The 21,816-nt window shown below is 41.9% G+C and overlaps 1 protein-coding gene across 1 annotated transcript in view; it reads right to left on the bottom strand.

Annotated features, from left to right (window-relative positions):
* The window catches only part of OBI1 (ORC ubiquitin ligase 1), a 37,656-nt gene extending 17,386 nt beyond the window's left edge, over positions 1 to 20,270 (bottom strand). Inside the window, exons 1-5 of the mRNA XM_006277161.4 lie at positions 20,101 to 20,270; positions 14,790 to 14,925; positions 13,493 to 13,584; positions 11,413 to 11,661; positions 5,661 to 5,749 (exon numbers count right to left, since the gene is read on the bottom strand). Of these exons, the coding sequence (XP_006277223.1) occupies positions 5,661 to 5,749; positions 11,413 to 11,661; positions 13,493 to 13,584; positions 14,790 to 14,925; positions 20,101 to 20,172 (638 nt within the window). The 5' untranslated portion in view covers positions 20,173 to 20,270. The remainder of the gene's footprint in view (positions 1 to 5,660; positions 5,750 to 11,412; positions 11,662 to 13,492; positions 13,585 to 14,789; positions 14,926 to 20,100) is intronic.
* Positions 20,271 to 21,816: the final 1,546 nt, after the last annotated feature.

Genomic DNA, 21,816 nt, shown 5'->3' with positions numbered 1-21,816 from the left:
GCCAGTGGATTATGGTGGACCCAAGGCCACAGTTGCCCAGTTTCGCCAAGAGGTGATCGTGGGATACTAGAAGGCTTTTTTGAAGTCAAGATATATGACATCAATCTCTTCTCCCTTGGCCAGCTGATAGGTCACCTGGTCGTAAAAGGAATGAAATTGGTCAAGCAAGACCCACCTGCAACAAACCCATGCTGGCTACCCCTCAGGATGTCGGCATTGGCCAGTCCATTAAGGATGGACTCTTTAATAAACTTTTCTAAGACCTTCCCCAGGACAGAGGTCAGGCTGATGGGTCTGTAGTTTGCCAGATCCACTTTCCTCCCTTTCTTGAAGATAGGCAACACACTGGCCTTCTTCCAGTCTTTGGGCACTCCACCAGAGAGCCAGGAGTTCTCAAAGATCTGTGCCAGGGGCTGGGCTATGATGCTCACCAGCTCTTTGAGTACCCTGGGGTGTAGATTGTCAGGGCCAGCTGACTTGAAGGTATCCAGCCTTTCAAGGTGTTCCTTCACGAGGTCAGCATTGATGGAAGGCAGGGGATGTCCCTCACCAGGACCTCCAGGACCACCATAGTGGGCATGGGCGTCCCATGGGACTGATGAAGGACCAATGCAAAGTACCCATTTAATAGGTTGGCTTTTTCCTGGGCATCAGTTGTCAGATGTCCCATCTGGTTTAGCAGGGGTCCTGTGTTGCCCTTGCTTTTCCTCCAGCTCCCCACATATCTGAAAAAGGACTTTATTGTCCTTGATACTCAAAACTAGTTGGAGTTCAGTTGCAGCCTTGGTTTTCCTGGTTTGCTCCCTGCAGGACCGGACCAGTGCAGAATAGTCCTCCTTGGAGGTGAATCCCATCCTCCATTCTTTGTAGGCCTTTCTTTTTAGCCTCAGGAGGTCTGCTAGATCCCTGTAGAGCCAGGGGGGCTGCTGTGCCCTCTTGCTGCCTTTCCTCCGAGATGGAATAGAATTAGCTTGTGCACTGAGGATCACTCCTTTGAGGAGCAACCACTCTTCCTGAACTCCCCCCCCCCGGGGTTGTGGTCCCTGAGGGCCTCATTGACAAGCCTCCTGAGATTGTCAAAGTCAGCTTTCCTGAAGTTAAGGACTTCAGTGTTGCTGACTGACTTGCCAGCTTTACGGCGGATGGTGAAGGTGATCAGCTCATGGTCGCTGTCACCCAGCTTCCCATCGAACAGGTCGCCGATTAGGTCATCTCCAGTTGCCAGTACCAGGTCAAGCAGCACTTTATCTTACTCAAGAAGTCTACGGGCCAACGAGAGGTAGAGGTCATCCATGCACGATAGGAACCTTTGCGACCGCTTGGATTTTGCTGAGCGATCCTCCCACGAAATGTCTGGGTAGCTGAAGTCACCCATGACAACCATGGCCCTGGAGCATGCGGCCTCAGCCAGTTCCCGGGAGAACTCCTGGTCAAGCTGTTGACTTAGGGTGGGAGGTCTGTAGTAGACTCCCACCATTGTGTCCCCTGTGCTGTGTTCCCCACGGATTTTAACCCAGAGGGTCTCCAGTTGTCCACCCTGGTCGCCAATATCAGTTGCAGGGACGTGTAGCTTTCCTTAACATAGAGAGCTACACCCCCGCCCCTTTTATCTACTTGATCTCTCCTGTACAGTGTATAGCCATCTATACCTGTGGTCCAGTCATGGGTGGAGTCCCACCAGGTCTCCATTATCCCTATGACGTCATAATTATTTGTGTTAAGCTCCTGGCATTTGTGTACAGGCAGGCAAGTGTCCCCTTGAGGGCTCTTATCTTGCCCACAGATTGTACCAGGGCTGGGGCAGAGGTGGGCTCCCTTAAGTGCCTTGGCCTGCTGGCTTTGTAAGAGTTGCTCAGTGGTCCAGCAATGGCAGTAGTCACTTCTCCCAGCAGGCTTAGTTTAAAGCCCGGTGGAGCGAAGAGCCTCCTCCCCAGCAGAGAGAGGTGGAGGCCATCTCTTCCCAGTAGCTCGCTGTCTCTCACACCAAAGAGCAGGCTGTGGTCATGGAAGCCAAAGCCTTCCTGATGACACCAGCGCCACAGTCTTTGGTTAACTACCTGGATCCTCCTCTCCCTCCTCAGCCCATATCCTGAGCCTGGGAGGATCAAAGAAAACACCACCTGTGCCCCCAGACCCTTTAGCCCCACTCCCAAATCCCTGTAGCGCCTCATGGTCTGGCTGGGAGCGCTCCGAGCCGTGTCATTGGCGCCCACACGAATAAGTAGCATAGGGTAGTGGTCTGTGGGCTGGAGGAGCTTAGGGATCTTCTCTGCAATGTCTCGGATGCGGGCCGCTGGGAACATCAGACTTCCCGGGCTAAGGGGCTGGGGTGGCAGATTGCCCCCTCAGTCCCCCTCAGGATGGAGTCTCCCACGACAAACACTTTGTGTTTTGTCTTGGGGAGAGTGGGGGCGGTAGCTACAGTTGAGCCTGTGTTGTCTGCGGGAGCTGGCAACTTAGCAGGCTCTGCTGGGTTTACAAGACGTGTGTACCGGTTGCTGAGCTCCAGCGGGGCAGAGGCCTTGGTGCGGCAAGCCTTAGGGCCCTTGATCACCTTGGTCCAACCCCTGGGCTGGACAGAAAGGGAGGTCCCCGAGGGCTCCCTTGTCCTGGAGGGAGACCGTGGTCTATCCTCCATCTCCCAGGGGAGAAAGGCCTGGCAGTAGGAGTCTGTCTCCGGCTCACCATCCCTGATGGCACGTAGTCTCTGAACTGTGGCCTGGAGCTCCTCCAGCTGGCGCACCAGAGACCCCAAAAGGGAGCAGACCCCACAAGGGGATGTAGCCATGCTCCTGGGCCCCAGAGCCTGAAAAAGGGACAGGCAGCCCCCACAGCCAAAAGCCAGTTATATATGATTAATGAGGAGAAGCTGGACCAGTTTGTCCTGTGCCTCATCTGCATACATATTTTTGGAGAATCCCAGGGCTTGTGACAAATACACCCAGTTCCAGTCATGAGTATGGGACTAATTGGCACACGGATCCTTTGTGGGGGGAGCAGAGGGGAAGAGGTGTGGTTATCCAGATTATACACACACACAGAGCCGTGCTAAGTGACATGGCTTGAAATCCTGTTGACTCTGTTGGTGCCAAGCCCAATGACCTATATACTAAATCATAAGCCTTTTGGCTTTGGACTAATATCATGCACAGTTTGTATTATATATAAAGTAGGTGCCAAAGTGATGCTTAAAATGTTTTTATGGAGTACCTATGCTAAATCTTGCAGCAGTTTCAAAAAGGTTGAACGCATGAATTCTGGATGAACCAAGACTATGGGTAGTATATGCAAAGTATTAGAGCTATTAGAAGGTCAGTGCTGTTAAAATGTGGTCCTCATTTCTATGTGCTCAGGGAGAACAGGGTTTGACAATAAGGATGTAGGGAAAAGGGGTTATGGGGGAAAGAAGTTGGGAGAGCAGAGGGCAATGGGGCCACCTGACCTTCCTCCCCCAGTCCCTTTTTTTCCTGCTATAGCAGTGGGAAGGGGACAAAAATTCAAGGCAAACCTCCAATACTTAGATTCTATACCTGGAAATTATAACACATTCATACATTGTCCATATATAGATTCTACTTATGGGGGGGGGGTCATCTTATATTCAAGTAAATACAGTATATAAAAATAGAAGATAAAGTCATTAGACAAACTTGGGGTGAGAGGAAGAGCAGAATCAGGATTTAATGATATCTTTTGGATGCTATGGAGAAGAATTAAATATTTAGGACTGAGGATATTTAGTAAGCTAAGAGATCTGATTAAAACTAATTGGAAGTTAACTATTCATAAAAATACAGTATACCCTTGGTGGATACTTGATAGTATACCTTTTATCCACAGGCAGTGATGTAGAAGTTATATTTTCCTTTCAAGAACATTTTTAGATCCTCTGTGCTTTTCCAATTGAACTCACAGTTTGCCCTCTTAAGTAGATAGGAAATGTTTTTCCCCACTAAGCAAAACTAATATTTCAGAAAAGAAAAACCTTCTAAACTAGGGAGGATGAGTGGGGGCGGGAAGACGAAAAAAAAGACTTTTTTTTTTCCGGTGAAAGATCAGACGAGTTGGGTGGGAAAAAAAGAACCACCATCCACTGAATAACCAGTAACCTGTTAATTGTGACATTGACCTGGGATGTGCAAGTTCTAGATTAAAAGCCTCTTATCTGAATCAACCAGAGCTGAGAATTGATTCCTTGTTTCTCACACTTCAGGTGTGTGCCCTGACTACCAAGGTATTTGATATTCTGATTATTTGCCCTCTCCCCACCAAAAAAAACCCAACCACAGATTAAAAATTTTGAGCTCGAATTTTTCCACTGAAAGAACAATGTGCTTTACAATGTTTTAGATATGCACAGTGATTTATACTTGGGAGAAATACAACTGTGAACATCAACATTACCCACAAAAGGATTTTTAATTAATAATGGTCTCAAAAGCATAAGCTAATCATTATAAAGATGGTACCAAGTTCTATTTCTCTCTACAGAGAAAAAGTTAAAGCCACTAAATTACTAATAGATTCGTTAAGATGCTTATGAATGGTGTGTCAGTCCAATTTAAAACAATAACATCATCATCAATAATGAGGAGCAGGAGAATAAATAGGTAAGAATAAACCAAAGTTGATTTTTTATATTCCTTAATGCCTTCTGAGGATTCAGTATACAATACTTATTAGGTATAATATCAGCATATTTGAACATATACTAACTCCAAACAGCCTGCATCAGGAAGATACCATGTGTCCTACAAAAAAGCCAAACACAGATAGCCATGTCCATGAGCTGGAATGTGCGCTTTGCAGCATCTCGAAGGTTTGAGGCACCGCAAAAATGCACGTAGTGCTCGTGAATTGGTTTGCCACACTGCACGTTTGCAATGCAGTGGCAAAAGAAGATACTGGGAATTCCTGGTTTTAAAGAAGTACAAAAAAAATGCAGAGCAGCACAGTGCGTCACATGTGGCAGCAGTGTACATTGCCTGAAACCAGAACCTGGCCAGCCAGATCCATGCTCCAGCTGCCAGTCAGGCTTTGTGCACCCCAACCTCCCTTACCTCACTTAGGGCAATTTGCCATCTGCCAGGTCACTGTCCTCAAACCATTAATTGTTTAAAGATAACAAATTCAATATAAAAATCAGTTCTGATAATTATGAGCTGGCATATAATACGGTATTGTATTGTTGGCATTTGAGAGGCCTGATCCTATAGAACTTTTTCAGAAGGCTTTCAGTGATTTTGAGTTTTCACTGAATTAAGAGCTCATAGTACAAAAGCCTAGAATAATAACTGTTGCTGCAGGTCAGCTTGTAAGAGTCCTGCCCAATCTACCAAAAAATAGCCAAAGCAACATTTAAACAAAAATAAAATATGAATTTAAGCAAACAGCTCTCCTGTCAAGAGGCAAACCTTCAGTATTGACCAGGTAATGCAATGCCATCACTAGAGTGAAAGTGTACACTAACTTTTAAGTAACAGTTTTCAGTCATTTGTAAACTGTATTTTCCACCCAAGCCTATGCAGATGAAAAATCCAAAATCCATCTTCAAGAGACATCTACAGCCCTAACCACACCACCACAATTTTAAACTAAGGTCTTACAATAGTTAAACATAATCTATGAATAACACAACGTAAGTTAAAATATTTACATACTTTTGGGGTGATCTACTATCAACTTCAGCCTTCAGTCGCAAGTTCTCTCTCAAAAGGCCACTGTTTTCCAGGCTCAGTTTCTTATTTGTCTAAAGTAATAAATAAATAAATAAATAAAATATATGCAGTAAAACAGAACTAAATTATATTATTTTAAAAAAGCACAAACAGCTTGCTGTATAAAAGGGACAGCATTAGAAATCTGAAGCTACGAAACAGCTCTCAGACAGGGACACCACTTAAAAATTACCATGGGAAATGGCTTGCAAAAACTGAATAGAGAACAGACATTTTTTATTTATATTCCCAAAATACATTGCAAGTCTCCTATCTAGGGAAATAAACAGATCTATGTTAGGAGGGAGAGTCATTAAGGAGATGTAGTAATGGCAATTCCATGTCTTTTTTTTTTCCCACATGACTAAATACTTTAAGTACATTAACATTACAATGTGCAGGTATCAGCAAAACTAATGTTGAACAGCTTCCCTCCCCCTCCCCAAAGCAGAGTAAGATTACTCCGATTTTTTTTTTTTTTTTTAAAGCATAGTTTCCTCTGGATGTAATTCATTATGACAAACTATTTGCAGGCTTTCTTCAATATAGGTTCCATGATGTTACGATTAAAACTTTTGATTTACAGCCTCATTCTTTGAATTGGGGTCAATTTTGTCTTCTCAGTTCAGCAGATACTCTTGTTAACAAGGTACTTCACGTCAAGAGAAGTTTTCCTGCTGTGACGTTTTAGAACTATAAATATTTTTCCCCTTCAACTCCCAACTAATGCTGCACCTGAACAAAACAGTGAGAAAAATATTCTTTGCACTCTCCATACACCATTCATTAACGCTGAGGACTATTCAATCTTGATAAATGGAAAGAACATAAATGACACAGCATTTTTAAGATTTATAACCCCCAAAAATATGACTTGGGTGCTGCAATGTCTAAATCTGGGAACAGAGATTCTCAAATCAGATCATTTGAGGGTGCCATGTGAGCCTTTTAAAGGGTGTTGTACAATATTGACAGTTAAGTGTGCAAACTTCTATACAAGATAAACCCCAGAGACTTCAAATAAGAATCCATACTGTCAAAATAGATTCTGGCTTGTTGTGGTTTTCCTGAGTTTTTCCCCAAAAAAGAAATCCCAACTTATCTTTGCGTTAGCCAGGGTCATGATGGAGCAGTTTTGCTACATTTATATCTTTAAAGGTCCATGCACAGGGGAAGAGTTACAGCAGGTGAGCTGCTGTCATGTCCAGAGCAGGATCCCCTGCCTTTCACCCCTTTTGAAGCCACTCCAAGTACATGTTTGTCCATATGCTTAAAACACCTAGCCTCCAAAGTGAAATCCAGAACCCTGTTCTATGTGGCTAGGTTCCACGTGCAACACATGGAGTCAGATGCCTTAAAAAAAAAGCTCGCACTGATCAGGGAGATGCCTAGAATTAGGCAGTGAGACATTGTGGACATGACCAGTGAGACATGCTGAGCACAGAAGCAATCTGAAACTCTGCCCCTCTCCAGAGTTCAAGTACCCAGGTCAGAACTGCAGGCAGGCACCTCCATCCTCTTAAGGCCCAGGACCTTGAATCCACTCCTAAAAGCCTGAGGAAGGGTGTTTGTACCTGAAAACTTGCAAATAATATATTTTCCAATTATTTAGTTGGTCTAATAAAAGATACCACATTCACCCAAAGCACCTTGAGTTCCTGCCTCCTAAGAGGTAGACAAGGTTCCTTGGGTGAATTTGATATCTTTTATTAGACCAACCCAAATGGTTGGAGAAGAGTTATTAAGCAAGCTTTCAAGTTCAAAAACCCTTCGTCAGGCTAAGGAAGCTTCAGCAGTTGGTGTGCTCTTCCTAAGAGGTAGGCACTTAACACTGTTCAGTCAAAGAATTGGAGTCCTGGTTTTCATTTATAAAAGGGAGCTGGAAAAGCAAGAGCAGGTGGTAACTGTCCTGTATAAAAACCTAGTAGTCAAGTTCTTATCCAGAAAGTGGAACACTTATGTTTAACATAAACACATAACACATGTGTTTATGTTTCTCCCTTCAGCCTGAGGAAATCACACCCATATCTCCCACCTCCCAAGAGACTGCCCTTACCATTCAGCCATAGACTAGCCCAAGAGAAACTCTCCTCGCTCCTGGTAAAAATGAACCATCATTAAGCAACAAGTGCAGACAGGTGCTGCCTAGCGTTTAAGACACTAAGGTGGTAGAAAGGGGGACTTGGGTTCCAGTGGGTGCGTCTACACTACACTTTTAACGTGCATTAGCTTATTTTAGTGCACATTGAAGCAGCAGGGAAAAAATGTGTGCTTTCACTAATGCGCATTCAAATAGGCCAATGCTTCTTTTTTGTAGTACCTCACAATGGAGGTACTAAATTTAATGCACATTAGCATAAGCTGATTAATGAATGTATAGACATGCCCAGTCTCTGCTTCCATCACTGGATAAAGTACAGAAATAATGGCTGTTTAAAAGAAAAAAAACAGGTCTAGAAGCAAAGGAACCATAACATGGCTGTTTTTTTCCCATTCCTCCCCTACTTTGTCTTAACCTTTAGAAAAGTCAGGCTTCCTCTTGCTTGCTATACTTTTGACCCCATGAAATCTTGCACTCTTTAGTGACCTGTGCCCTAGCTTTTAACAGGAGAGATTTAAGAATGTCCTCTCTTCCAGTTTATTCTAAGGTGTCATGATTTAGGGCACCTTTTTTGGGAGGTGGGAGATGTGGACCTGGACTCCCTTTTCCTAGGTGAATTCTTCAATGCTTAGGCCATCATATACTCCAAGCATCTCCACCTCTCAATTTAAACCTAAAAGAACAAGAGCTGAATTTTGTGAGGGACCCTATTCTGCCAGCGTGTATGAGGCATACAATAAGTACACCTACTCAATTAGGTTCTCCAGCACACTTAGAGCAAGGGTTTTCAACCTTTTTTTTATTAAGTATACCCTTGGCAGCTGGATGTGGAGAAGCAGCAGTGTGGGGTGGCAGGTGGCAGTGGCCTCCCCCACCCAGCAGCCAACCAGCAGGGTGGAGTCTGTGCGACTTACAGACGGGCGCCAATGCCCTCGTCCCACAAGGGCCCTGTTCCTGGGAGGTGGTGGCGCCGAGTGGTGGGTGGCAGCGCTCCATCCCCACCTGCCCACGCATACCCCATAAGACCTTCCCAAGTACCCCCGGGGGTACCCATACCCCCGGTTGACAAGCCCTGCACTTCCAGGAATGCCTAACTTCTGAATTGTAATTGGGATAAGGTACATCTTTTAAGACAGACTGTAGCAGTCCTCAGCATGCACAGAAGTAGTAGTCTAAGCTGCTTGAAAAACTTTTAAGGTCAGACAAGACCTTAGATTTAGGTGCCTTCAGGATTCAAGGGCTGCTAAGCAGGACAGCACTGGATTCAGGGGCCAAAAGTCAACCCAAGTCTTTATTTGAAGTTAACCCTTAACCCCTAAATTAATTAAAATATTCCATCAACATTTAAGTCTTCCTTCCTTGTGCTTTGCTGTAGAATAAATTTTGCATTATACAGATACATTATACACAGGGTGGATTTGATTTAAATCACTGGTCAGGAAGCCTCAATTTAATCATTGTTTTCTAAAAAAGGGCATTCTCGTTGTTTGACATGCTTTATTCATTTAACTTTTTTAAACTTTGCACTTTTAGAGAAAGGCAAGGCCTTGACTCTGGGTACACAAACTTGCAGAGACAACAAGGCTGATAGGTAGGTAATCAAGTCTGTTATCTCTCATCTCCATATACTGCTGTTAACAAGGATGTTATCTCTGGAGACATAAATCCAGTTTGAGAAGTGAAACTAAGCATCACAGAGATGTTTAATAGGAGCACTGAGTCCCACTGGGTAGAGTGGCTTTCTTTAAATCTTTACTAATCTATAGAGGAGCTCCTGGGAACCCCATAAGATTGGGCCCCTAATACAGTCAGTCCATGGCCTATTGTGACCTATTTATAAAACTTTTCTAAAAAGGTTACATTAATATATTGTCTCAAATAGTGTACGAGCAGAAGTTATAATCCCTATTCCATGATGTTATCTTTAAGCTTTAACGTATCTTAAATTAAAACTATCATTATATAGGTTGTTATTTTTTTTTAAATAGCAAAAACAAAACAAAAAGCAATGATTTAAAAAAAAAAAAAAGAGATTTGTTTATTTAAATCAGATTTTTTAAAATTTAATCTCATCTTTTTTTAATCCAACCCGATTATACAGTTTTTGGTTTTTTACTTCATGTGGCAACAAATTTTCCTTACAAGGGAAAGACTCTAGCAATGACAAGAGAAGAAATACAGTTTAACATACAAGAGGCAACAAGGTTGTTTGGGTAAATATGATATATTTTATTAGACCAACTGAATTAGCTGGAAAAAAAAAAATCTTCTTTGCAAGCTTTTGGGTACAAATACCCTTCTACCCACATCCTTAGGTTAACACAGCTACAACCTACACCATTTAACACAGCACATACTGCAAATGAGGAACTCCTGAGGTTTAACCAGATATAAGCATCTCCTTTAACATAAAGGGAGTCAGTTTTTCCACCCTCCACTTTTTATTTTTTTAAAGTGGGGTAGGCAATTTGCACGTTTCAAGTCAGTCTGACTCAGTAACTTGCATGTAAAGAAGCTCATTTTATTTTTGCCTCACCCTTCCCTCATTTATAAAAGAGAATAATGCTTCTCTACCTCACATGTATATCACAGGATCAAATCAGAACAAATTATGGTTTCAGTTATATTATACTAAATCCAGAACAACTCCATTAATGGCAGCAGAGCAGGCCTAGATATGCACCACAGTACCAAGAGAATCTGGTCCCTGGCAGCGTTCAAGGTATTAATGTTTACTATTAAATATTAAAAAAAAACAACAACAACAAAAAAAACCCTGGTTTATCTTAAACATGCTAAAGCTTCCACTTTCAGGATGCAACCCACAATTACCAACAGTGGTAGTAATGAAACGTCTTGAACTGGTTCAAGATGCTCTCAGTCTGTCCTTCCAAATGAGTTTGAAAGTGCACTTCCATTTCAAAAGTATTTTAGACCATCCGACTGGTCTATTCTACACATTTCATTATTCAGGTGCATTTACACTGTTCTTGGTCTCACACCTGCAATAAGTTTTATTTTGCACTGTAGTCTGGAAGCATAAGCAGCACTAAGGAAATCTCTCCCAAGTGCTGGAGGGGGTGCAGAATAAGTCAAGAAATTTCCAGTAGAAGTCTTTTGGCACTAGATGTGCTGAGGCTTATCTGTTTTAGGTCAAAGGGTCAAGTTACTGCATATCAGCAAATTGTACCAAAAATACTGGCTAGCAAGGAGGGCAATAGTGCAAAACCTTCTCTGCCAAAAACAGTCAAATTGGCTATCAAAAGTTACAAAATAGATATAATATATAGATTATTACAACTCTGAAAAAAATCTGGTCATCAATACTAAAGACAAGTGCTAATGTAATCCAATTACAAAGGAATGGAATGACAGGCAAGTTGAACAAGTCTCAGATGGACTAGAACAAGCAATAACATCAGGCACCTGCTAAGTCTATAATAAACCACTTCGATACTCCAATAGTAACTGGAATTCAATTCTGCCCCCCGCTTTCAGCTCTATGAAGAACCTGAAAGGTCATACTAACCCTTACCCCTATTTATCCAACATTAAACGTTTAACTGGTACACAATTAAGAAGCAAATATGTTACCTCCTTTAACTTTTCTGCTTCATCTTTCATTTTTTCATATAGGTCATTAGCAGCTTTAAGCTTTTTGGTCAACTCCTCCAGAGTTTCTGGGACAGCTCCACTTGCCTCCTCCGTGGTCTGAGAGCTTTCTTCATTTTTGTTACATAAACCAGAGGCCTCAGGATCCAGGACTGTTTTCAACTGTGACTCTAAACTGAGATATTTACCTCTCAGCTCTTCCATTTCTTTCTGCAGGGATTCTATTTCATCCTGAAAGGGTTGCAAACCCATTAAAACAGGAATGACACAAACATAATGCAAAACAAACATTCATTCTTTCTTAATATAAAGGAGTCTGAAAAATTGACGTTATACATGCAGGTCCTTTGCAAACCAGGGTGGCTGTCCTGGTTGCAAGGAACATATTAAAAAGGAAGTTGCAGAATGCACCTATATATTGCCTTCCAGGCAAAATTTTAAACTCTGCTGTAGTACACAGTTGTGTACTTTCAGATACGAGATGAGTTGTCTTTGACTTGCATAACAGGAATCTGGACAAGACAGTTTATGCATTAGACACTGTATGGGTATTTAGCAAAAAGGAAGTATTATGTATTTTTAGTGTGCGTTGTGGAGAGGGCTTCTCCTACACAGTGCACTCTTGTGGGCTGTCTGTTTCCTGCCACATTATCTGATGAGAGAGAAGCGGAGAACACAGATTTTCATACAAAAAACTTCATCGAAGACTCCATCTCCATCACCTGAAGGACGCTGCCTGTACAAAATCACCAGACCCAGAGAGCTGTTCCAGCCAGAGCAGTAAAGCCTGGGCAGAGCTTCTCTGACAAGCCTGGATTAAAACTGAAGGCTTCAAACTGCATCAGTACCCTATGTTTGGAGACATGAGCACAGAAGCATTGACTTGCATAACCCCCTAAAATTTTTGTTATCAGTTTATTCCAGAGTCTGATACAATGCCCATAACAATGCATTTGGTAAATGAGGCCTTAGTGCTGCACACCAGGTGCAAGGTAGCACAACTGAAGGCAATTTTGTAGAGGATGCACACTTGTATTCATATCTAGATCTTAAGTTAATGCACCAACGCAATTTGATTTTCTGTGCTAGAACCAAACCAAACACCTTTTTGTTGATTTTTTTTTTGGAGAGGTTGATGCCCTTCCATCCATAAGAGCACTAGGAAGACTTGACAGACACAGCGAGAATCGCTGCTCTTTCTGTGAAGGAACTGGGCTGTGGGAGCACCTGGGATGCAAGATGTCTTTTGAAAGAACCCTGCAAGAGAGACATGAGGGAAGGGATGAATCTGCCTCTACCTCTTCTCACTCTCTCACTAGGATGGCAATACGGATCTTGGAGAGAATTTAGACCGTGTTTCCACATTACCGATATTAGGGACATGAAGTCTGGGGACACCATTGCTTGCTGCGTCCTTTCAGAGATGGGAGCAGGAAGCCTAGACTTAAGCTTAAATGGTTCCTCACAGATCTCCATGCTTTTCCCTTTTCATAAGAGGGGTTCTTAACTTCAGCAGGGGAACAATGTTACATTCTAATATTACCCAGTCATTTAAGAGATTTCTGTACCTGTTTAAATTAGCCCAAATCAACAATGCAGACTTGAATTCTTTACAAGCTTACAATGTTCAAGTTGACAGTTTTTCCAGGAGGAAGAATTTCTTTGGAAGATTCCCTCTCATTTTAATTTAGTGCTCTTAGTTACGGATACCAACTTGTCTTGGTGCACCAGCAGTACAAGACAAAGTAAACAATAACGCACTAAAAAGTCTACACCCTTTCATATGGCAGAAAGATGGGATTTTAAAAGTTCAGCACTAGCCTGTTTCCACCGAAGAAAAAGTATTTTACTAATAATTTCATAGGAAGTTGGCTTTTAGGCCAACTCCAGCTGCTTCTGAAAGTCTCACTCTGTATTTTAGGAAATAATCTGAATTTTACCATGAGCACATTATAATACTTTTCTCAAAAAGAAGGTTTCGAAGTGAATTAATTTAGGAAACCAAAGAGTAATTTTGTTGTATATAAACACTTAGCTTCCAACAAGCCATCATCACTGTTACCTCATATTCTTTGTGGAGCAGTTCAAGTCTGGTTTTGCGAAGATGCTTTCGGACTGTAGGACTAAATATTGGTTCACTTTCACTTGTTCCTCCTACAGTAACACAAGATAGACAGCACTACTATTATTTTCGGTTCAAATTCAATTAGGAAAAAACCTTTAGGCAAAACCTTTAAGGATTATTAAGCACCAGAACAGGTTACCTAGGGAGGCTCTGGAATTCTCTTCATTGGTGGTTTCTGACAACAGATTAGGCAAATGTCTCAAGGTTGGTCTAAGTACCAGTGTCTTAATCCTGCCTCCGAGTCAGGTTATATATTAAAAGACATCTTACAAGTCCTTTCCAGCCCTACAGTTTTAGACACTAAAAGTCAAAATAGGCATGACTGCGATTAGGATTTTTGGTGAAGACCAACTTCTACAACTAGTAAACAGATATAGAGTAAACCCGATCAGCTATATTTCTCAAAAATGAAGTGCCTCTTTTCTGAGTAACTGTAAGTTTGACGAATTGTGTTGTCCGACCCCTTCTTCTCTCCCACTATTCCCTACAGTTATCCAGGAAGGAAGTAGTTTATTTTTGAGAAATATAGCTAAATCAAATGTACTTCATATAGACTTGCTAGTCACAAAAGTTGGTCTTCACCAAAAATCCTAAATCACAACATTCCCAAAGTTTGGGGAATTATATATTTTTTTAAGTAAGTATTTGAACTTTGCAACCCTGGTTCATCTCCCTATAAGGAGACTTTTCCTAAAAGCGTTCATTCAGACTTTGTATTGAATAGTTCCGCATTCCAGCGAAATGAAATCTCACAAAGTTCCAGGTTTGCACTGTAGAGGCAGAAAAAACAACTTCAGATTTATGGGGTTTTTGGTTGTAGCAGTGTTGGTCTAAGGTAAGGTTATTTGGGTGGATGCGATATCTTTTATTAGACCAACTGAGTACATTTTTCCAACTACTCAGTTGGTCTAATAAAAGTTAATCACATCTATCCAAAGAAAACTTGCCTACCTTCAGATTTATGTGCACTTCCAGCAATTAATGTCCAACAAAAACATTTCAAAGGTAGGTACCAAAACCAGGAGGACCTACTAGGTGTGCAGCCCATTGGGGAGGGCGGGGTATATGAACCAGGTCAACCATGGAGGTATCTGGGCCTAAAGATCTAAGTTATTATTTCCCATAAGAGAAGAAAACTATTCATTTCCACTAGAAAAAAAAAAGCACAATGGTTTCACTAGGAAGAATTACTGCAATTATTGGAAAGTTATTTTGGTGGTTAAATGGCCCTTACCGATAATCTCCTTGCAGGGATTGTCAGGGGTGATAGGAATCCTACAAGCTGGACACTGACTGTTGTTCTTCAGCCACACATCAATACAAATGGAACAGAATACGTGGTGGTTGACACAGATGACTGGATGACGTACCTTTTCCCAAAAAGAGATATAAAAATATCTTCAGAGTGGTTTTGGTTTGCTTGCTTTTATTCTATCATCATCTATTTCTCCTTCTACAGTATTTAGCAAAGCTTTGGACTCAAAGAAAAACCTGATGAAAAGGCATATTTATATATATTAATTATACAGATGTTTTCACTGCAAGTGATTCCCAAAAGCTCTCAACAGCCTGTATCTGGACACAGACTCCCCTGGGTGGACAGCAACCAAAAAGCAAACAAAAACTGATTTGTAATAAGGGAGGAAGGGGGAAGGTTTCTGGCACAGGTCAGACTACTCCCCTTGCAAGAAGTGTCAGTGGAGCAGACAGGATTTCTGGGTGAAGTCATATCTGCAAAGAACAAACTGTGGGGCAGGACGGAGGCTGAATTTACCTGGCTGGTACTCTAACCAGTGGTTCTACTAATCCCCGAGCCAACCCATTCACTAAACATGCACTACTTTTAAGGTGACACTTTCCAAAAAAGCACAAGGCAGCTAAAATTTAAGCCAACACACCACAAAAACATTAAATTCTGCTACGTTCTTGAATAACTACAATATTCAATACTTCTCTTCTCATCCAAAGACACAAGGTAACAGAAATAAGTTTACAAAATAAGAAGTGATTAGCTACATTTTATCTCCCTCTTTCTCAACTTCTGCTAACTAAAAACAAATTCATTTCCAAGGATCAAAAAGATAAGATGCATAATGCTGCATTTCACATCACTAAAAACTTCTGCTACGGTCATAATTTTTTTAGAGCAATTCATCCTCTCAAAATCTCAAGCCACCTTATAACTGCAATCGGATTTTATATTTATCTATATCAAACAAAAACAACACAATGCATACACATGCATGTTTACCTCAGGTAAAACATCTCATATCTCCATTCAAAGTATCTACTTTTGAAACCCAGGGAAGTGACTGTGTGTGTAAAAACAAAAACATTATGTTCATGTCTAAAGCACCTCTTTTGGAAAATATATCAAACCAAAGTTCAAAAGAAACAAGATTCACACAGAAAGATGGTAACTTAAGAACATTCCTTAGTAGTCTCGTTTGCTTTCGTAAGAAGGAAATCTTGCAAGGAAACAAAAAAAAAAAAAGCAAACATGAAAAAAAGTAAAGGAAGAGGACAGGTAACAACTAATTGGGAAGCCAGACTGGAAATGTTCTGAAGAAATCGTAAGTTAAAAAAAATAAAGACTACAAAACGGAAAACAATAGGCATTTGCAAAACACTACCACTGAAACTGAATCAAGGCCTAGTTTCGTCATCTATCCTCCAATTCATTTCTCACCTCCACAGCATTGCAGGATTAACACTATTTAAGACCTTTCAAAACTACAGTCCTAAAAACCTAAGGCTATGTCTATATGCAAATTGGCATTGAAAGAATGAAATCTCTACACCCCGAAATCTCTTCCAATTCACATCTTTGCTCATTTCATTGAGAGTCAAATGTGCAGACACTTGTTTTAAGTTAAGATGGTCCCATTGTAATAAAACCCAAATAATTTGAAAATCAAAAAGATCACTTTTCAGCTGAAAGAAGTGTCCATGCACAGCCTTAAACTAAAAGAGGTATTAATTAAGCTCACTTATTTTGGTTTCACTTGCACCAGACCCACTAATATGCAATATTAATACTACGGTAAATTAATAAAGTAGACATATTACAAATATTCTTGTAGTTTAGCACCCCCCCTCTGCAAATAGCTGCAACCTGTTCTCCCCTATATAAATCACTAAAGCAGCTTTGGTTTTTGCTTTCCTTTGCTTCTCATCCAGAAGCAACTTGAGAATGGTTAACAGTTACCAGAAACTCAAACCTAAGTACAGTCTAGCATAATAAGTATATATTAAAAAAACCCATTAAAATCAAAACAGAAAGAGCCATTTCAAAACTTCAGGCCTTTCCCAAGACAGCAAGAAGCCTTCAACTACCAAAAATCTGAAACAGAAGCACATTTCTTGCAAGTGAATAATTGCACCACACCATCTTCAACAAAATAGCAAATCACATTTAATGCTCTCTAGGGTACAGTGGTCCTGATTTATTCACCCTTATGAGTTTCACTGCAGGTTTATTTTTTAAAAGTAGTTTGGTACCAACATAAAGCAACAACATCACTGGAACTATTCAAATAGATGGACCTGTCATCCAAAACATTTTAGTAGAATACTAGGCACTAAAATGAATCATTCAAACAACACTTAGCAGCTTAAATTTTATTCATAAAAGTTCTATTTCCTTAATATATATTATATACATATATAAAATTACTTTACAAAAGAATGCGACTTATCTGGGTAGTTTGAGATGACCTAGGGGATCTGAAGTGACCTCTTAGATCTTGCTATGCAAAAGATATGCAGAAATAACTGTTTCGGAAAGGTTGTCGGCACAACTAAATGGAAGTTCCAAATCCTGTGGCAATGTTGGCACTTTGAAAGCAACAGCGCTTTTAAAAATGTAATAAGTAAGTGTTAGCTGATTAACAGGCACACCACGAGCAACACAGGTATCTATATGTCAATGACAAAATTCCAAGAGCCTTAAACAGGTGAAAGATTTTGCACCCTAACTGTCAATACTTCAAATTATAAGAACTGAAACCATGTTCCAAATGTATTATCAATATGGGGGAACTAAAACTGAAGGCACAATACAATGTAACATTTAACAAGGATAGTTCACAACACCACACAAAGTTTTCATAAGTTATTGTCACACTGGAAGCACATTCTGGAACCGGCAATATACGTTTGTTAAAAAAGTTACTAATACTATGTTAAGAGGGCATTCAGACTGCAGTCAAGCAGTCATAACTTAGCAAATACAAGAGTTACGGTTGTCTGCATAAATTTAAATAAGCCTCCTTGGCTGTAAGCATTACCATCATACAAATAAACATTGTTATATTATTCTTCTCCCCTACAAGATTCCCCCCGCCCCCATTAAGCACAGACAATGGATATATAGCAATTCAGTATTTCTTTTTATGCTCACCATTCAATGAGTGACCCTACACCTTATTTACCATACACCATATAGACCCTGCCTTATTTTCCTCAAGGACAGCAAGGGTAACCTGAATCCAGGGTAAACCCTTTCCCAATTTCAAGGCCATACTTCGAAGAATAGAGCCACTAGAAATTCCACACACTAACCAAAAAAGCTGTAAGAATTGTGTTGAACTAAGTATTAGTAAAGCCACTTTTTCCCCTTGCTCCCCTCCAGTCTTGTTTGTTGGAAACAGCTGAGTTGGTTTCCCTAAACCCTTCCAAAAATCCTTTCAGCTGAGTACAAATACTTGCATTGAAAATTCCAGCCTGAGAAGTCTGGCAAAGTTTAAGCCACTGAAAGTGGGATCTTATAGACAGACATCTTAAGTGGTCTTAACAACTTAATGTGCAGGATTTGCTACCTTAGAATGCCAACCTTTATCTTAATACAAGATGTACAGGGAAAAGGAGTACTGTGAAAAAATCCTCGCCCAGAAACAGTAGAGCTTGAAGAGCATTCAGTATAATTTCTTATCCATTTTAAAAAGCATGACACTAAACATATGCTAACTGTTTAACAGAAAACCATGAAGGCACAGGGATACTAAAAGGTATTTACACCTCTGCTACTAGGGGGATGGAACTCCTATCTATATCCATGGGATTGCCAATTGTTGCTGGTGTTTTCACACTAAAGCCATAAGGTTCTTGGTGGTCTTCTGCAGTTCAGGTTTAAACAGAATCTGGATCCAGGCCCTCATCTGGCAATTTTGTTTGGTCTTAGCAGAAAAGCCACGAAATGAAAAGCTACAAACGAAAAATCTGCCTACCAGAGCAGAGACACTGGTCATAAGTGAGAAGCTGTGAATAATGACACCACTTACACTGCACCCACTTTATAGGCAGGGCACCTTCATCCCTCCTCCGTACAATTTTAAGTGAAAGCAGGTGAAGAGAAAGAAGAAAACTACAGTGGCCAAAAGTTTAATAGTTTGAGCACAAAGACTATTTTCTGCCAAGAGTCTCTTTTGGGTTTTTTTAAAGACAAGGAAAGAGAGAGGAATGAGTGTAGGACAATAGAAATGGAAGAGAAATGATTTAGTCATGGAAATAAGTTCCTGAAAACAAACAAAAAAACCTGTAAACATACTGACTTTTGGCATTGGGTCTCCCTAGTTTAGAGAGAAGAGAGCCTGGCCCAGGAGAAGCTTGAGTAAGAAGTGAAACATTCCTTTACCTCCCTAGCTGCTAAAGAGAGATTTTGGCTTTATCTGCCCAGTACATTTCATATGCCCAGCTAAGACCTGAAACAGGTTTGTATCAATGATCCTTTGCCCTGCACTACCTATCCTCAGAAAAATATTACCACTAAAAAAAGCATCCCAGTCCCACAACCCTCTAGGGAGGAGGGACAGGATCACCTTATCCTGAAGTCTCCTCACCTCCTTCATACAGTCAGGGAAAGGGCTAAGTAGTGTCTGGAGGCCACTCCTCCAAAAGGCCACTTCCTCTCATGCTCTGCTGGAAATGCCTCTTCTAAAGAGGTTCCTTGGATAAATGTGATCTCTTTTATTAGAGCAACTAAATACTTGGAAAAAATTGCTTTTGGACACAAACACCCTTCTTCTGGCATTAGGGAGAGTCTGCTGGTGTTTTGTGTTGTCCTGGATGGACTAGCAGCCAATATGCAAAATGCAGGCTATGAAAATGCAAATGCGTGGCGAAGAGGATCAGAGGCCGTGGGAGACAATAGGTAGGAGACAGGTGAGGGGGAGGCGGAAGAACATTGAGTGAGAGTGTGTGTGTGTGTGTACTTGGTTTCTTTTAAAGAGCGCATGTTCCCCACCCTCCGAAAGGTGGCAATACAACTTGCTGGGAAGGACAACCCCAGTCATCGAGACAACCACTACCCAGCGCGTGTCTCCTCTTCCTTGTCCCCTTTCTCCCGGGGGAGCAGCAGCAGCCTGTTTCAAGGGGCCGGCTTCCCCCGAAGCACATGCACCAGCCCAAATCATGGCTGCACTTGCCAGGCTCCTGAAAGCAGCAGCCTCCCGAGGCGATCTCCCCCTCCCAGGCATGGGGCAGAGCTGCCCGGCCTCCCCCTTCCCTCCTGCACGGCGCGGCAGCCCCTGGCCCGCGATCCGTACCTTCCCCAGGCAGATGTGGCAGGTGATGGGCAGCGTGAGCGCCAGCGTGACGTTCTGGACGTTCTGAGCCATTGTGGCGTTTCGAATCCCGCGAGCACGGAAGTTCCACGGGCGGCGGCGGCGCCAGCAAAGGCAGCTCGCTCTCAAACTCCGGCTACGGCAAGGCAGCGAGGCCAATTCCCTGCACGGGCGAGGGAACGGAAATCGCGTTTTTGAAATGTTTCCCCTGGAGGAGCAGAGGGGTCCAGCAGGAAGCTGGCGAACCCGGCTCCTGCGGGCTCTGGCATGCTGCTGCCACCCGTACTGAGCGCCTCCTGTCCCCTTGCTGGGCTAGGAAGGTGCATGCAGCTCTTTCCTCCTCAGTCTAGGCACACACGCCTTGGCTGGCCAGGAATCAGGACTCGTGGTAGAGGTGAGTCTTTTATTAGACCAACTAACCAACTTCTTTTATTAGACCAACTAGATTTTTGCAAAAAAAAAAAAAAATAAATAAATAAAGTCTTTATTTGCAAGCTTTTCTATGCCTGGAAAAGGGTGCTTGTGCCCGAAAGCTTGTAAATGTATGTGTATATATATCTATATCTATATATGGATATAGTTATAGATATATATAGAGAACTCTATCTATACAGTTTATTATTATTATTTTGCAAAAAAAATCAAGTTGGTCTAATAAAAGATATCACCTGTGTGTGTACGTGTGTGTGTATGTATGTATGTATTTACAAACTTTCGAGCACAAGCACCCTTCTTCAGTCATAGAAAAGCTTGCAAATAGATATATATATATATAGATATATATATATAGATATATTATTATTTTGCAAAACAATCTAGTTGGTCTAATAAAAGATATCACCTGTACCAGAACTTCTGATTCCTTTTGCCTCTAGACCAGTGGTTCCCAATCTGTGATTGGGAACCTGTGACAGGTCTGCTTACCGCTGGGTACCACCAGTGGTATGCAGACCTGTCAGTGGTATGCATTAACAGATATATTATAATTATATGACATAATTTGCTGGTGGTATTTAAGGTTGAACTGACAAATTTGCTGGTGGTACTTAAGGTTGTATCGTTTTAAATTGGTGGTACGCAGTCCGTCAGAGTTTGGGAACCGCTGCTCTAGACCAGTATGGCTACAACCTGGATACTTGGCTGGCCAGGGAAATTCTGGGTGGAATAATGCCACCCTCAGGCAGTGTTTCTCAACCCGTGGGTCATGGCCCAAAAGTGGGTTGCAAAGAACATATGAAAGGGTCAGGAACAAACTTTAAATATGCATTCTCCTTTAAAGGAAAAAAATGTGGGAAACTGTGGCTTTTCCCTTGCAGGGTGGCAGAGTTCCAGCCTGCAAGGGGGCTGCTTGGGGCCTCCCATGCCCCCACTTGCGGGGGTGGGCGCAAGGTGGCAGCTGGTTGGGAGTGAGGGGCACTGGGTTGAGACTGGCCATTGGTGTTTCCCAATGCGTCCTGATACAAAAAAGGTTGAGAACCACTGCCCTAATGGACTTGGCATGATGTGACAAATGACAACAAGGAGCATAGGTCTCCAGTTGCAGTAAGGGGAATTTAGGTTGGAAAAATTTTCTCACCGGGAGGAAAGCAAAGCATGGGGAGGGAGCGTCCCCATGAGCACACATGTGCGTTCCCTACAGGACAAATAGCAGCACACATTTGTGCTGCTGCTATTTGTCCGTGGGCATGCCCTTACACG

The sequence above is a fragment of the Alligator mississippiensis genome, chromosome 1, assembly GCF_030867095.1.
Source record: "Alligator mississippiensis isolate rAllMis1 chromosome 1, rAllMis1, whole genome shotgun sequence".
NCBI classification, from domain to species: Eukaryota; Metazoa; Chordata; order Crocodylia; family Alligatoridae; genus Alligator; species Alligator mississippiensis.
Note: the sequence above shows the minus strand (reverse complement) of the source record. Positions and strands in the feature narration are given on the sequence as shown.